We start from the raw sequence: 14,950 nt of genomic DNA on the forward strand, positions 1-14,950 counted from the left end.
GGGTAGGGCCGTGTGGGGGTCGGGGCGCGACGCGGGGCGGCGCGAGGACGCAAGGGGTCGCGTGTGGGGCGGCCCGCGGCGCGCCAAGGTGTAGGGTATGCGTGGTTTGCACGCTGCCGAGGCTGCCTCGCGGATCTCTTGCCTTTTTGAAGACCTCCCGCTTGGCTGAGGACAGCTCCTTGTCCGTGCGCTTCCCCTTGGTGCACAGCCCCTGCAGCTGCGCGCTTAGCTCCCCCAGCTCGCCGCGCGGCTTGCGGTCGCCGCCCGCCATGGCTGCTCCTGCCGCGGTGTGCTGGGGCGCGCGCTCGTGCGCCGTGGATCGCAGCCGCTGCCGCTTTCCGCTGCGAGCGAGGATGCGCGAGGGACGGGGCCGGCGACTCAGCTGCAGAGTGGCAGTCGGCGTTTGTGTGAAGTGTGTGTAGTAAGCGACCGTGAACCAGTGAATGCGATTGATAGTACTTGTATGGCATGACACGATCAGCCTTCCACAAGATCACCCAGGAGGTGGGCTGCACCTGTCGTCTCAGCGCACGTTTAAAAGTTATAACAATTGAAGCACCAGCTGGGTCACTGAGCTCCCGATCTGACACGCGGAGTATTTTTGCTGCAGTAATCCAGTCAAGACAGGGGCTGAGGCATGTATGTACCGTGTGGTGACAGATTTATATTACTGCTCAGGCACATTGGTTGCTGCTGCACATCTTCGGTTGCTGATCACTTATCACCACCATGTGGCGTGATGCCGTCACACCGACAGCAGATGATATACTGTGTACTGCCCCAGCATGGACCACATTTTTACAGGCAACCATGTTGTTGTGAATTATATCATAAGCATGCTTAAGTTCATATATGCTCAAAACTGATGGTGTGCTCGGAACCTGCCAGCCAGAACAGCCCCAACAGGGCGTCAGGCGTCGTCAAACACCGGGACCCACTCAGCAACCGCCAGCCACTCAACCGCCGCCCGCAACGCGTCCGCGCCCCCCGCGTGCACGAGCAGCTTGTTTGCCGTCGAGCTCCTGACGTACCGCGCCCATTTGCGCGGGTGGCCCTGCGCCGCCAGCCACGCCATCAGCTCGCCGTCGTAGACGCACGCACGGAAAGGCCACACGCAGCAGTCCTCAGGGTAGTCAAATCCGTGCAGCATCTCCCCAAGCGCCCACCCCTCCGCAGGTCAGGCGCGCACGACGCGGCGCAGCAGGGGGAACGCACCGCCTCGGCCCGGGGCCTCGCAGGAAGGCCCCCGCGGCACAACGCCGCCGCACACGCGGGCGCCAAACAGCACGCACATGCTGTCCACCCACAGCCCGGCCGGCAGCACAGGTTGGAGCCAGCCCCGGGTCACGTCAAGCAGCTCTCGCCGAGCGCCGGACTGCCGCAGCCAATCTATTATTCCTGTGTGCCCGCTGCGCAGCGCGCCACAGAGCGCGGCGTCCGCGGCCGCGCAGCATCTGCGCGCGACCAGCCGCCGCGAGTCCCAGGCGTCCCCCTCGTCGCTCCCGGCCATGTACAGCGCCTGCGGGCTGCCCAGCACCGCTCGCAGCACTTCTGTGCAGCCCGCCTCGCCTGCGGCCGCCGCCGCAGCGCTGATGTTTTCCTGCAACGCTGTCAGCTCCGTGACCCACGCCTGCTACGCAGGGTGCTCATCGTCCAAGTCAGGGTCGTCGGCGCCATCGGGCGGCGCCTCGTCTTCCAACGCATCCGCTTCTGCCAGCGCTGCCGCCTGCAGCGCGTCAAGTGCCTGCAGTCAGGATGATGTGCAACCAGGAGGGGTTTTCAATCACTAGTTTGCGTAATTGTGTGTGTGCGCACGTGCGTGCATTTGTATGTGTGTGTGTGTGTGATGCGTGCGAGCGCATGCATGTGCAAGCTTAGCTCATTATCTGGCCGTACACGATTACACGTGAGTGTGACAAGAATGACTCCCAGCCCACCTGGCTCTGGGTGTCCCACTGCTCGTCCAGCGCATGGACGACATCAGAGGCCCAGCCGTGCCGCACAGAGCGCATGACGGCCAGCTGCAGCCGGTCGGCGCGTGGAAGGTTCAGGCGCCAGCTGTCGGCGTTCGTGCTGCCTTCACAGTAGGCATAAGCCATGTTATCCACCTCCTCTTCAAAGACCCCGCCCCACGCGCCCTTTGGCCCGCAGTCATGAGGCCCCACGCCGCCAAAGCTGCACCCTGCCAGCTGGCGGCGCAGCGCCTTGAAAGAAGGCTGGGCGTCGAGCACGCCAAGCCGCAGGCCGGCACGCGCCAGGTGAGGCACCAGCCACGCGCGTCCGGCCATCGACATCGTCATAGGGTGTGGGGCGGCCCCTGACGAGGGAGCTGCTGCCGCCACCACCGCCTGCAGCAGCCTCATTTGGATGCCGCCTCGCCGTGCTGCCGCCCATATTTTGTCAAGAGCAGCGAACAGCGCCGCGGACGCCAGCGGGGGAAGGCCCTCGTCCCAGCTTTCGGGGTCGCCCCAGCCAGTGGAGCCGGCGCCGTCGTCGCTGGTGAGGCGGCAGACCGCGTGCGCCAGCGCCTGCGCGTGCTGGAAGCCCTTGCCGCGCGCCGCCAGCCAATCCGGCAGGCGCATCAGGATCTGGTTAAGCAGAAACGGCTTACCTGCAGCCGCCGCCGCCACGGCTGTGCCCGCGATCAGCTCCCCAACTCGCGGGACTACAGCTGGATAGTCGCTGGTCGCGAGATCGAGAAGCTTCTCCTGCACGCCCACATGGCACAGCGCCGGCCTCGGCCCGGCGGGCACGCCCCACAGGCACAGCTGCACGGCGGCCTGCCAGCCCGTCGTGGCGCTCAATTCACGGTGTGAAAACTTTGTGCCTGCTTCCACCATGTCCTGATATTGTGTAACCATGAGGCTGGCAGCCAGCTGCTGGTGGCACAGCGCGAACACATCTGGCGCGTCGGCGGTGTCCCCGCGTTCTCTGAAGGCGCGGCGCAGGGCCGCAGGCTCGCAGCGCAGCCCACAGACCAGCGAGGCCTTCACGACGTGGGCTGGGCAGCGGCGGACGGCCAGCTCCTGCAGCGCCGCCACACCCTCAAGGTGCGAGGGGAAACTGGGCAGCAGACTGCACAACCACTTTGCTGTCAGCCAGCGCCCTACCAGCAGGGCTGACTTGGCGGCAGCTAAAATTTGGGCCTTCTGAGGCACCCGCCGCGCGCCGCCGCCCAGGTCAAAGCCGGCGGATGGGCACAGCAGGCGCTGCACCGACCAGCGTCGCAGCAGCGACGCGACGCTGCCCTGTGCTGCATAGGGCAACAGCAGTAGCGGGGCCATGGGGCCGCATAATGCAAGCAGCGCGCCGAGTGCATCGTTGTCCAACAGCAGGCACGCCTCGGCAGCTGCGACGTCTGGCTCTGCGCCAAGCTGCTGCTGTTGCTGTTGCTGCTGCTGCTGCTGCTGCTGCTGTTGTTGAAAGCGGGCATAGCGCAGCAACCACAGGGCAATGCCCTCCTCTGACTGCCGCCGCAGCTGGCGCCATGTGAGCGCGGCGTACTGCCATGGCCGCCCCGGCGCCGCAATTCGGTGGCGCGCTGCAAACCACGCCAGGTCAGACTGGCCGCACAGCCGCTGCGCCGCCCGGCTGGTGGCGGAGAGGGCGGCTGGGTCTGGCAGGCGGGTGATGATGTCCTGCAGGACCTGAGATGGCAGGTCCAAGAGACCCTCGGCGCCGCCGAGGACCTGTGCCGGCAGCATGGCGGCGCCCACCAGCGATCAAGTGCTACGCGCCCGGTCTGGCTCCCCGAGGCTTAAAGGCTGCTGCTGCTTGTGTGTTTGGTAGAATAGAGGGACGGGCAGGGGGTGAGCAACCTCCACACAGCGTGCCACCAAGTGCACGGTGGAGCCGTTCAGCGTCCCGGTACACACACTCTGCCGCTGTCTGCCGCACCGGGTTTCAAACAAGAGCTGCCCAGCCCGTACTTGCGCTTCGCGCCTCCTTGCTTATACTCGCGTAAGATCGCGAAACAGTGCCTCCGCCTTGGATTCTACAAACAGTTTAACCGGGGTGAGAGCAGCACCAGTGACGGATCTCATGCGACGCAAGGAAACATGGCACAATGGTAGTAACATAAACGATACCTGCACCAAAAGCGGATCGACAATCTACAAGGTCTAGGAGGTACGCGGTCGGGCTGCTGTCCGGGCGAGCTTGCCCGCCCGCCGTGCTCGCCTTGTGGCGGTGTGCAGGACACACGGCTTGCCGGGCGCTCGTGTGCTAGTAGAGGCAATACCACTTCCATGAAACATACCATAAATTCTTACCAACTTCATCTGTTGGCCGATGCTGCACATCCCAGCCTGTTCCTGTGCCTGGCAACTTGACCTTGCTTGCAAGCATCCGGCCGTCACCTTGGGCTGAACAGGCGTGTTGCTCTTACACGCCCATATAGATATTCTGGCAGCAATATATGGCCTTACTGCACGCCTGCCTGGCCTGCCTCCTTCTGTAAATCTTCTTCATTATCAAGCTAGGATCATTTACCCAGCTGTAGCTGCAAAGCTGGCATGGCGCGGATTTATTTGGGAGGCAGGCAACTGGATCACTAGGGTTTGCAGGTGTGCTCCAAATCTGGCAGCAGAAACGCACCGTGCAAGGCGTCAGTCAGCTGCTGCCACGTCTGGAAACCACTCAGCGACCGCGAGCCACTCGACCGCCGCCCGGAACGCGTCCGCGCCCGCCGACTGGGTGAGAAGCTGGCCCGCCGTAGAGCTCCTGACATACGTCGCCCATTCGCGCGGGTGGCCCTGCGCCGCCAGCCATGCCATCAGCTCGCCGTCGTACACGCACGCACGGAAAGGCCAAACATGGACCTCATTGGGGTAGTCAATTGCATGCAGCAGCTCCGCAAACACCCACCCCTCTGCAGGCCAGGCGCGCACGACGCGCCCCAGAAGGTCGAACGCGTCACTGCCGCCGCCCCAGAACCCGCAGAAGGGCCCCCGTGGCGCGGCGCCGCCGGTCACGCGCGCGCCAAACAGCGCGCACAGGCTGTCAACCCACAGGCCTGCTGGCAGCAAAGGGGGGAGCCGGCCTCGGATTACGTCGGGCACCCCTTGCCGAGCGCCCAACTCCCCCAGCCAATCTATGATCCCGCCATGCCCGCTGCGCAGCGCGCCGCACAGCGCAGCGTCCATGGCCGTGCAGCACCTGCGCGCGACCAGCCGCCGCGCGTCCCAGGCGTTTCCCTCGTCGCTCCCGGCCATGTGCCGCGCCTGAGGGCTGTCCAGCACTGCCCAAAGGATTTCTGTGCAGCCTGCCTCGCCTGCGGCTGCTGCCGCGGCAATGATCTTTTCCTGCATCGCTGTCAGCTCCTCGACCCACTCATGCCAAGCAGGGTGCTCTGGGTCAAATCCGGGGGCACCTTCGGGCGGCGCCTCGTCCTCCAATTCGTCGGCCTCTTCCAGTGCCGCCACCTGCAGTGCGTCAAGCACCTGCGGTCAGGATGATGCACGGGCGATAAGAGTTTCGGACACGCGCGCGTGTGCGTGTGCGTGTGTGTGTGTGTGTGTGTGTGTGTGTGTGTGTGTGTGTGTGTGTGTGTGTGCGTGCGCGCGAGCGCGCGCGAATTTTTTCATGTTTGGCCATGCCTGTCTGCATGCGAGTGTGACAATCTTTGCTCCTAGCTCACCTGGCCCGCGTGCATGCATGCGCACGCATGCTAGTGTAGCTCTTTATTTGGCCATGCCTGTTCGCATGCGAATGTGACAACCTTTGCTCCCAGCCCACCTGTCTCTCAATGTCCCACTGCTCCTGCAGCGCACGAACAACGTCACAGGGCCGGCCGCGCCGCACGGCGCGCATGACGGCCAGCTGCAGCCGCTCGTCGCGTGGAAGCTTCACGAGCCGGCTGCCGGTGTCCTTGATGGCGTTGTAGTAGGCATAAGCCATGTTATCCACCTCCTTTTCCAGGACCGCACCCGACATGCCATTGCGCTCATACTGGTATCCCACGCCGCCAAAGCTGCACCCTGCCAGCTGGCGACGCAGCGCCGACATAGAAGGCTGGGCGTCGAGCACGCCAAGCCGCAGGCCGGCGCGCGAGAGGTGAGGCACCAGCCACGCGCGTCCGGCCATCGACATCGTCACAGGGTGCGGGGCGGCCCCTGACGAGGAAGCCGCCGCCGCCACCACCGCTTGCAGCAGCCCGATCCGGATGCCGCCTCGCCTCGCCGCCGCCCATATTTTGTCGAGAGCAGCAAACAACGCCGCGGGCGCCAGCGGGGGCAGGCCCTTGTCCCAGCTTTCGGGGTCGCCCCAGCCAGTGGAGCCGGCGCCGTCGTCGCTGGTGAGGCGGCAGACCGCGTCAGCCAGCGCCTGCGCGTGCTGCAGGCCCTTGCCGCGCGCCGCCAGCCAATCCGGCAGGCGCATCAAGATACGGTCAAGCAGAATCGGGTGATCCGCAACCGCCGCCGCCACGGCTGCGCCCGCGATCAGCTCCCCAACTCGCGGGACAACAGCTGGATAGTCGCTGGTCGAGAGATCGAGAAGCTTCTCCTGCACGTCCACATGGCACAGCGCCGGCCACGGGCCGGCGGGCACGCCCCACAGGCACAGCTGCACGGCGGCTTGCCAGCACGCCATGGCGCTCGCTTTGCGGTGGGCCAACTTGACAGCGACGCCCGTTTCCACCATTTGCTGGTAAAGCGGCACCATCAGGCTGGCAGTCAGCTGCTGGTGGCACAATGCGAACACATCTGGCGTGCCGCGTTCTCTGAAGGCGCGGCGCAGGGCCGCGGGCTCGCAGCGCAGCCCACAGACCAGCGCGGCATGCGCGATGTGGGCTGGGCAGCGGCGGACAGCCAGCACCTGCAGCGCCGCCATACCCTCCACGTGCTCGGGGGAACTGCGCAGGAAACTGCACAACCACTCCGCTGCCGCCCAGTGCCCTACCAACAGGGCCGACTTGGCGGCAGCCAGGATCTGAGCCTTCTGAGGCACCCGCCGCGCGCCGCCGCCCAGGTCAAAGCCGTCGGCCGGGCACAGCAGGCGCTGCATCGGCGCGTGCTGTAGCAACGAGCAAACGCTGCCCTGTGCTGCGTACGGCAGCAGCAGGAGCGGCGCCATGGGGCCGCATAATGCAAGCAGCGCGCCGAGTGCATCGTTGTCCAACAGCAGGCACGCCTGGGCAGCTGCGACGTCTGGCTCTGCGCCAAGCTGCTGCTGCTGTTGCTGTTGCTGCTGCTGCTGCTGCTGCTGCTGCTGCTGCTGCTGTTGAAAGCGGGCATAGCGCAGCAGCCATAGGGCAATGCCCTCCACTGACTGCCGCTGCAGCTGGCGCCATGTGAGCGCGGCATACTGCCATGGCCGCCCCGGCGCCGCGTCGCGATGGCGCGCTGCAAACCACGCCAGGTCAGACTGGCCACACAGCCGCTGTGCCGCCCTGCTGGTGGCGGAGAGGGCGGCTGGGTCTGGCAGGCGGGTGATGATGTCCTGCAGGACCTCAAATGGCAGGGCCAAGAGACCCTCGGCCCCGCCGAAGGCTTGCCGCATGCTGGCGCCCGCCGGCGACCTGTTGCTGCGCGTACTGCCCCCCGAGGATCAAAGAGTACTGCTGCTGGTGCGTTTGTGGAATACAAAGACGGGCAGGGGGTGAGCAGCCTCCACGGAGCGTGTTGCCTTGTGCACAATGGAGCGTTCAGCATCCTGGTGCGCCCGGTCGCTGTCTGCTGCGCCGGGGTTCAGACAAAAATTGAGCCGCACGACCCTTAGTTGCGCGGCGCACCTCCTTGCTGAGATCCGCGTAAGATTGCAAGGCTTTGGCCCCGCCGTGATTTCCACAAACAGTGCAGCCGGGCTGGGAGCCACGCAGCCACCGATCTTATGCGACGCAAGGAAACACCTCATAACGTTCAATATTTGCTCTACGGGTGGATTAGCAGTCTACAACTTGAAGGTGCGCGGTCGGGGTGCCATCCGGGGTGAGCTTGCCTGTGCTCGCATGGTGGTGTTCAGGATTTGTCACGCCGCTTGCCGGACGCTGAACGGCTTGCTGGATGCTTGCCGCCTTGCCGGATGCTCGTGTGCCAGTTCACTCAATCAAAGTTGCCTATATAAACAGGAATAGTTTACCACATTTGTTGGCCCGTGCTGCGCAGACCAACTCGTCGTTTTGGCACCTCATCCTGACATAAATCTGACCCCCAGCTCACGTTGGACAGGCCTGCTGCTATCACATGCCCCGCAGAAATTATCTGGCAGCCATTCATGGCCTCGTGACATTCCTGCCTGGCCTGCCCACATTTGTCATCAAGCAGGTACAAGTTACAGTACCAGGACTGCAGCCAGTGGTTCATACTTGCAGGTCCTGAGGCAGCTTCCCCGCCTCGAAATACTCCCGCTGCAGTGTGGGCCGGTCCACAAAGCGCACCAGGGCTGAGTACTTGCGGAGTCTGGTGGCGTTGGGTTTGGGGGGCGCGTGGGTTGGGGGTGAGCGGCGCGCGATGCTCAAAGGGGGGCGACGGGGCAAGCATGGGCGGGGCCAAGCCAGGGGAAGCTGGCGCAGCAGGGATGAAGTCTGAAACAACGCAGCGCAGAGGAAGCACACCGGAGGCTGCGCGCTATTGATAATTTGGCTAGGCAGGCGCCGCACGCGCGCAAGCAGCCGACAGGGCCGGATGCGCGCCAGGCGGCGCGTGGTGGGGCTCACAGGGGCTTGATGACCGCCCAGCTGGGCTGGAAGATCCAGGGCGCGTCCACCATGAGCACCTGGCCCATCCTGTGCGGGTGGAGCGGGTCCAGCAGGCGCAAGTTTATTCTGGCATCCAGTTCCAAACCCATGCCCAGACAGCAGCAAAGCCGACTGCAGGGGTCTCCCAAGGTGATGCAGCCGCAGCGCTCCACCTTCCCTGCGACTCGCATGCGCACCTGGCGCCTCAAACCCCTCTCTAGCCACGACTCAACGCAGGCACAATGAAAAAAAAATTGTCAGCCAGGGGCGCGTCAGCTGCCGCGACAACAAGCCCAGCGTGCATGACGACATCGGCACCGCCACCACCTCGGGTTGAGTAAATGCTGCCACAGCAGGCTGCACCCAACGACACCAAAGTTCTCATGCCCCCCCTTTTCAGTAACCTCGGACCTGCGGGGGTAGTACTCAAAGAAAGCCTCCACGAGGAATGCTGCGAATTGGAGGTCGGCGTTGCGCAGCTCAAAGCCCTTCAGGTCGAATATGCCCATGATCTGCTCCCCGCCGGGCGGCAGCGACGCGACGGCGTTGTCGAGAACGTGGGCGCAGAGGCGCTTGCTCTCTGACAGGGGGAACTCGCCTGGTGGGTGGCAAAGAGGTGGGGCGGCAGTGAGACTTTTCGATATTATGGGGCCCTGCTTTTGCTGTCCAGGAAAGTGATACCCCCTCGACTGCTCGCTCTGCACACATAACAAACACACACGTCTGCATGTACGCAAATGCACACACACACATACAAACACACACACACACACAAACACACACACACACATGCACATACACATGCACGGACGCACGCACACTTACAAATTAACGCCCCCCTGTGCTCACCAATGACGTGCTTTGTGACGCGGATGATGACGACGGGCCGTCCAAACTTGTCGGTGTGCTCGTGCACCTCGGCCTTGCCGGTGGCGAGCTCCGCCTGGACCAGGGACAGGTCCAGCTGGTCGATCCTTAAGGGACAAAGGCGTGGGTCAACAGGGGGAGATGTGGTCAACAACAAAGCAGATGCAGCAGACGAGCAGACACGCCAGCCGGAAGGCAACGGGGCGTGAGGACATGCTGATGTATGCCCGTCGCTTTGTTCAAAAATGCATCAGATGCGCCGAGAGGACGGCAGGATGGCTGAGGTGCGATGATGAGGCGGTGAGACAGGGTGCAGGACAGGCAACGCAGGGCAGCAGGTGTGGGTCCCGCCCATGGGCCCTCACTTCTCGTCCTGCCGCCACTTCAGCATCGACGTGAGCTTGGCCTCTGCGTCCTCCACTTTGAAGTACCTGTGGTGTGAAACAGGCGGGAAACTCAAAACAACACGTTCCAGCTTCATACCGCAGCATTTGATCATGGATGGCCACGGTTCGACAGGCTTTGGCCGGGCCGGCGGCAGCTTCAAGTGTGGGCATGGTAGAAGCGGCGGGGCGCGTCAACCGGCCGGGCGCCGGCCCGCACCTGTCACGGAGGTACCATTTAAGGGTCTCGTCGTCCGGGCAACCCAGGGGTGACCTCTGCATGCGCTCCCTGAGCTCTGCCAGGGCCTGCATGGCGCATGCATGGGGCATGGATGGCGCATGGAGCGGCATGGCGGCAGAGGGGTTGATGTGCTTTCCACGGGCGGAGGTGGGGTGGGGGCGCGCATGGGTCGATCACTCCAAATGACTGTCAAACGAATTGGCGGGAAGCCCACTGCCTTGGCATATCCCAGGTGAGGCTGCAAGTGCAAGCCCTGCGCCTTGCCTGCTGCTGCTCGGGGCCACCCGTCCATGGTTCCGGCCGCAGGCCGGGCGGCGACTCCACCGATGAGTCGGCCGACGGAGCTGCGCGGCAAGCAAAGCTGCGGCGGGCGGATCCCGCAAAGAGGGCGGGGCGACCATGCGAAACGGCGCGAGGTGCCCTGGTGGCCAGCCGCTGAATGCCATGTAGATGCATGTTGGCGTGTGGCTGTGTAGCCGCTGAACGGGCTCAAATGGGCGAAGAAGCACGGATGCGAAACGCCTGGGTAGATTGATCTTGCAATCCTACTGTCTAAATTAGTGCCAAACCAGTTGAAACAATGCGCTTTTCAACCATTTGAAGAACAATTGCGCCGTGCTTCCACGGACAGAGAGCCAACTCCTGCACTCCAGATGCTGTGCAGCATGCTGTGCTGCGTGCAATGTGCAGGTGTGCCAAATGCTGGTGTAGCCGCGTTGCGCTGACAGCGCGGCTAGCAGTCAAGAAGTGCCGGCAATCAAGCAAAAGTTTGGGCAGATCAGAGGGGGTGGGTGACGGACACTCCGGTGTTGACCGAATTGATTGGGTGGTCAAGGGTCCTGCACGTGACCCTGCTGGCCCCATCAGGGCGCAGCAGTTGGGAGTCTCACAAGCCTTCCTCCTTGGATGTAGAGTTGCTGCCAAGCACTGCGCCAGCCAATCGGCACTCTCGTGCAAAAGCGCAACCTGGCGCCGCATGTTGGGCCCCACACCTTCACACCCATCATCAACCCTTGTCCCACGAGTGCACATGCATTGGACTACAACATGATGCTTGATTACAGAGGCGTGAATGATGCTATGTACAGCACGGAATGACTTGCGCATCCCAACAACTAATACCACCCGGCAGCAAATTGTCCAACATGTACCGTGTACATGTTGGAATCGTCCAACATGTACACGGTAAAATACAAACACAACACGCCTGGCTGCCCAGCAGCATGAATGCCTGAACAATGGGTTGCATGGAGCCTTCTGTGGCTCTGGGCAGACCGGTTGACAATGTTATATGAAAGGGCCGCCAGCAGCGAGCCATTCATGTACAAAGGGTACAACAGAGCTGCGGCCGGCAGGACGCCTGGGGTCGACGCTAACGGAATGCAGCGCGGCCGCCAACGCGCGGCCTGTATGCTCGACACTGCTGGGCAATATTCAGTGACCAGCCAACCTGCGCGAAAAAGACTTGCGCTGCAAGCAGCAACGGCACCCACGAAGCCGGTTCGGGGGACGATTGAAGCGCGCCGTGCCTGTGTCGCAAGCCCGCAGATGCTCAAACGTCGCGCAAAACAGCCCGAATAAGGGCGGCTTGGCTTCACACGCCGCAGCAGCCCAACAGGTGCGTCCTGGCGCGCGCCTACCGATGAGGGGTAGAAGCTTCCTGAAAAACACAACAATCAAGCCTTGCACCTAAGTGCATTTCAAGCCCTGAAACCTTGCGCGCAGAGGCAGAGCTGCCAGCTCGGCCCACGGCGCCGCCGGCCGCCGCCATCCGCCACAGCGCAGCGTGCCCGTCGCGCCCTTTGCGCGCGCCGGCGCCCCCTTCTTGCCGACGACGCGGCGCGCATCAAGGCGCCGCGGCGCCGCGTCTCAGTACATGCCGTCAAACCTGTCGCCGTAGCCGGCCGCCTCGCGGCGCAGCGCGGCCTCGGCGCTGTCCGCCGGCCCTGCCCCCGGCGCCGCGGCGTCCCACTGCACCACCGTGCCGTCCCATGACACGGACACCAGCTCCGGCTCGTGCGGGTGCCAGCTGCAGTCGCGCACGATCTCGCGATGGTGGTGCAGCACGGCCACCTGACGCGCGGCAGGTGGGGTGGTGCGTTTTCAGGGCTGGGGAGGGGGAGGGTGCAATGATGAGGGGGAGAAGGGGTTGCGGAGCCGCTGCTGGTGGCGGGGGCTGGGCTGGTGCATACCCTTAAAGGATTTGCAGAGATTTGGGGGCGACGCCGGCTGGGTCAAACCTGGTCAAAGATCATCAAGCCTGCTGTGGCGCGACCAGCAGCCAGTGTGCCGCAGCAAGCCGGCTGCAAAACCAGCAATGCAGGACAGGCGGGCGGGGGCGGCGGGTGCGCGCCGTTGCCGCACCTGGCGTGCTGTGACGAGGTCCCACACGAAGACGCTGCCACAGGAGGACCCCGAGTAGACGTAGCGCTGCCCTGTGCTGTGGGCGGGGCTGAGGGCAGGCGGCAACGGAGGGTGCGCGTGTGGGAGGAGGGTTGATAACGGGTGGTGAAGGTTGGCAGCAAGGGGCGCCTTGACAGCGCCGAGGTGGGGGCCTGGGAAGGCTCAATTGGGGCCGTGAGCCTGCTGGCAGCCCGCCTGCCGGCCCCAACCCCTGCCGCACCATTCAAAAAATAAAATCAGTGCACATAACATTCCTGATTCGACCCGCTTGTTTAGATTGCATACGCTCAGGAGCGAGAGACGCGTGCGCACACAGGCGCACGCACACGCGCGCGCACACACACACACACACACACACACACACACACACACACACACACACACACGCACGCACGTGCATACGCACACTCGCACCCCCGCAAGCCCAATACTCACCTGAAGTAGGCGCGTATAAGCGTCTGCAGCACCTTGTGGCCGCGGTACGTCTGGACGCTGCTGTCATGAGGGTGCTTGACCTCATAGCCAGCGGCTGGAGGGAGGGAGGGGGGTCAAGGAAGAGTCAGCCGACAGCTACGTTTTGGCTGCCGCTGGCGCGTGGCACAGGTGCTGATCCAACCAAGGGAGCCGTGCGGAGCGGCAGCTGAAGGGTCCATGGGCTTGTGCAGGCAGGGGCAGCCCAGTCACAAGGGGCGTCCCATGTCAAGAGTTCCCTGTAGCACCGCGCTGTGAGGCAACGCGACCTGAACAGGCTGCTCGCAAACGAAGAGAAGCTAATCTGTGCAAATTTGGTTGACCAGTGGGCGCACCTGGGTAGCCCTGCCAGCGGTAGTCAAAGGACTGCCGCGGGAACGACGCCGGCGGCAGCGACCGCGCCTCCTGCGGCGTCCGCATGCGCCGCACGTCCCAGAGCCGCGCGGTCTGGTCCTTCGCGTTCGACAGCAGGTACCTGTTGGTTTGAAAGTTTCAAAAGTGCGGTGCGTTGTGGCGCTCGGGCCCACCCAAAGGTGGTGATCGATGATAGTGTGCAGGGCTTGATCCTGTGAAGACTTTGGGTTGGATTCCGATGCATGTATGCGGGGCACGCACTGCTGAGATGAGTCAAAAAGTCGCGTCGCCGCACTCAGGAATGCAGGAGCCCACCCCAGGACGAGGAGAGGGGAGGGGGGCTAAAGAGAGCGGCGCACCTGCCGTCGCCGCGCGCCGAGAGGTGCGTGAGGCCCTCCGTGTGGCCCAGCAGGATGCCCACGGGGCGGCGGCACGAGGTGCCCGCCAGCCGCCGGTCCCAGACCTGCGGCCGGGGGACGCGTAGCCGAATGATGAGAGGCGGGGTTTACTTATCTGACAAAATTGTGAGCTTGCAAACTCACAGTATCCAGTACACCCCCCCCCCCCCAGAACACAGGGATCCAAGCAGGCACCACTGGGCCGCAAGCCTGGGCAAGGACCCCGGCCTAAACCAAGAGGCCCCTTGCCAGGGACCAATTCGTTAGATCATCGGGTGACCAGATCGCGGGTTACGCCCGTGGCTGGTCACCTTGATGGTGGAGTCGTCGCTGCCGCTGGCGATCATGTTGGGGCCCTCCTCCAGGTAGCACACTGGTTGGGGGGTGGGGGGGGGGACATGCGCATGATGGCGGCAAAATCGATTGATGACACCACACATCAGGTATGTCATTCCCCTCAAGCTCGATACGCTGATTGTACTGATTGACCTCTGACATCGTTGCAGAAGCCACGTTCATCACCAGTTTGGGCAGCGTTGTTCCAGGAGGACAGGCCCGCATTGCGCAATGACACATCAACCCGCCATGCATACCACCTCGGCCCCCACCCCACGCAACCCCAAGCAGATGTCGCCACCCTCTCTTCACATGCGGCACCAAATCAGCGGCAGGCACGTGCCCCTGAGCGGTTGCCTGATGAGGCTCGGTGCCCCCAATTCACACCCCAATCCAAGCAGCGCGCCACCCCGTCCCACCCCACCCCACCCCACCCGCATTGACGTCATCGTTGTGGCCCATGAGGCGCGAGGTCGTCCTCTTGGTCTCGACATTATACACATTGACACTCCTGTCATTCGTTCCTGGGGCACGCGGGGGAGGGGGGAGTGGAGGCGGGACGGGCATGTTCATTTCGCGGGGCTCGAAATAAAGCGGCGTGGGGTGAGGTTGCCGCGGAGAGCGCGCGGCCATGGGCGGCTGGGGGATTTGGGGCAGGACCGTGCGAGCGGCGGTCGCGGGTGGCCCGCAGAGTGGTGAGAGGGACCGAGCATGCGCGTGGTGGTTGCTGCCTGGCGGCTGGAGGCTCTTTCTTGACATTTGACAATGATGTTGCGGAATCGTTGTTGGTTGAAGCGGGCTGCGACGGCCGGGCGGCGGG

General features: G+C 63.7%; 4 protein-coding genes across 4 annotated transcripts; all 4 read right to left on the reverse strand.

Annotated features, from left to right (window-relative positions):
• Positions 1–1,637: 1,637 nt before the first annotated feature.
• On the reverse strand, positions 1,638–3,704 carry MNEG_7094 (hypothetical protein; the record flags this gene model as incomplete). Its single annotated transcript, XM_014044430.1, has 2 exons — positions 1,638–1,744; positions 1,938–3,704. Coding segments are annotated over 2 exons (1,874 nt in total), but the record flags the coding sequence as incomplete, so codon positions are not given.
• A 903-nt stretch (positions 3,705–4,607) lies between these two features.
• On the reverse strand, positions 4,608–7,500 carry MNEG_7095 (hypothetical protein; the record flags this gene model as incomplete). Its single annotated transcript, XM_014044431.1, has 3 exons — positions 4,608–5,014; positions 5,372–5,441; positions 5,737–7,500. The coding sequence occupies 3 exons, from the start codon at positions 7,498–7,500 to the stop codon at positions 4,608–4,610; spliced, it is 2,241 nt and encodes a 746-aa protein (XP_013899885.1).
• Positions 7,501–8,299: 799 nt separating this feature from the next.
• On the reverse strand, positions 8,300–10,239 carry MNEG_7096 (Phosphatidylinositol transfer protein CSR1; the record flags this gene model as incomplete). The annotated part of the gene is made up of 6 exons (XM_014044432.1): positions 8,300–8,399; positions 8,657–8,725; positions 9,089–9,275; positions 9,527–9,651; positions 9,910–9,975; positions 10,148–10,239. 6 exons carry the CDS (start codon positions 10,237–10,239, stop codon positions 8,300–8,302), a joined length of 639 nt encoding a protein of 212 aa, XP_013899886.1.
• A 1,798-nt stretch (positions 10,240–12,037) lies between these two features.
• Positions 12,038–14,141, reverse strand: MNEG_7097 (putative LEC14B like protein; the record flags this gene model as incomplete). Its single annotated transcript, XM_014044433.1, has 6 exons — positions 12,038–12,241; positions 12,533–12,620; positions 13,007–13,100; positions 13,378–13,517; positions 13,756–13,859; positions 14,106–14,141. The coding sequence occupies 6 exons, from the start codon at positions 14,139–14,141 to the stop codon at positions 12,038–12,040; spliced, it is 666 nt and encodes a 221-aa protein (XP_013899887.1).
• Positions 14,142–14,950: the final 809 nt, after the last annotated feature.

This window comes from Monoraphidium neglectum (genome assembly GCF_000611645.1).
Source record: "Monoraphidium neglectum strain SAG 48.87 unplaced genomic scaffold scaffold01225, whole genome shotgun sequence".
In the NCBI taxonomy this organism is placed as follows: domain Eukaryota; kingdom Viridiplantae; phylum Chlorophyta; class Chlorophyceae; order Sphaeropleales; family Selenastraceae; genus Monoraphidium; species Monoraphidium neglectum.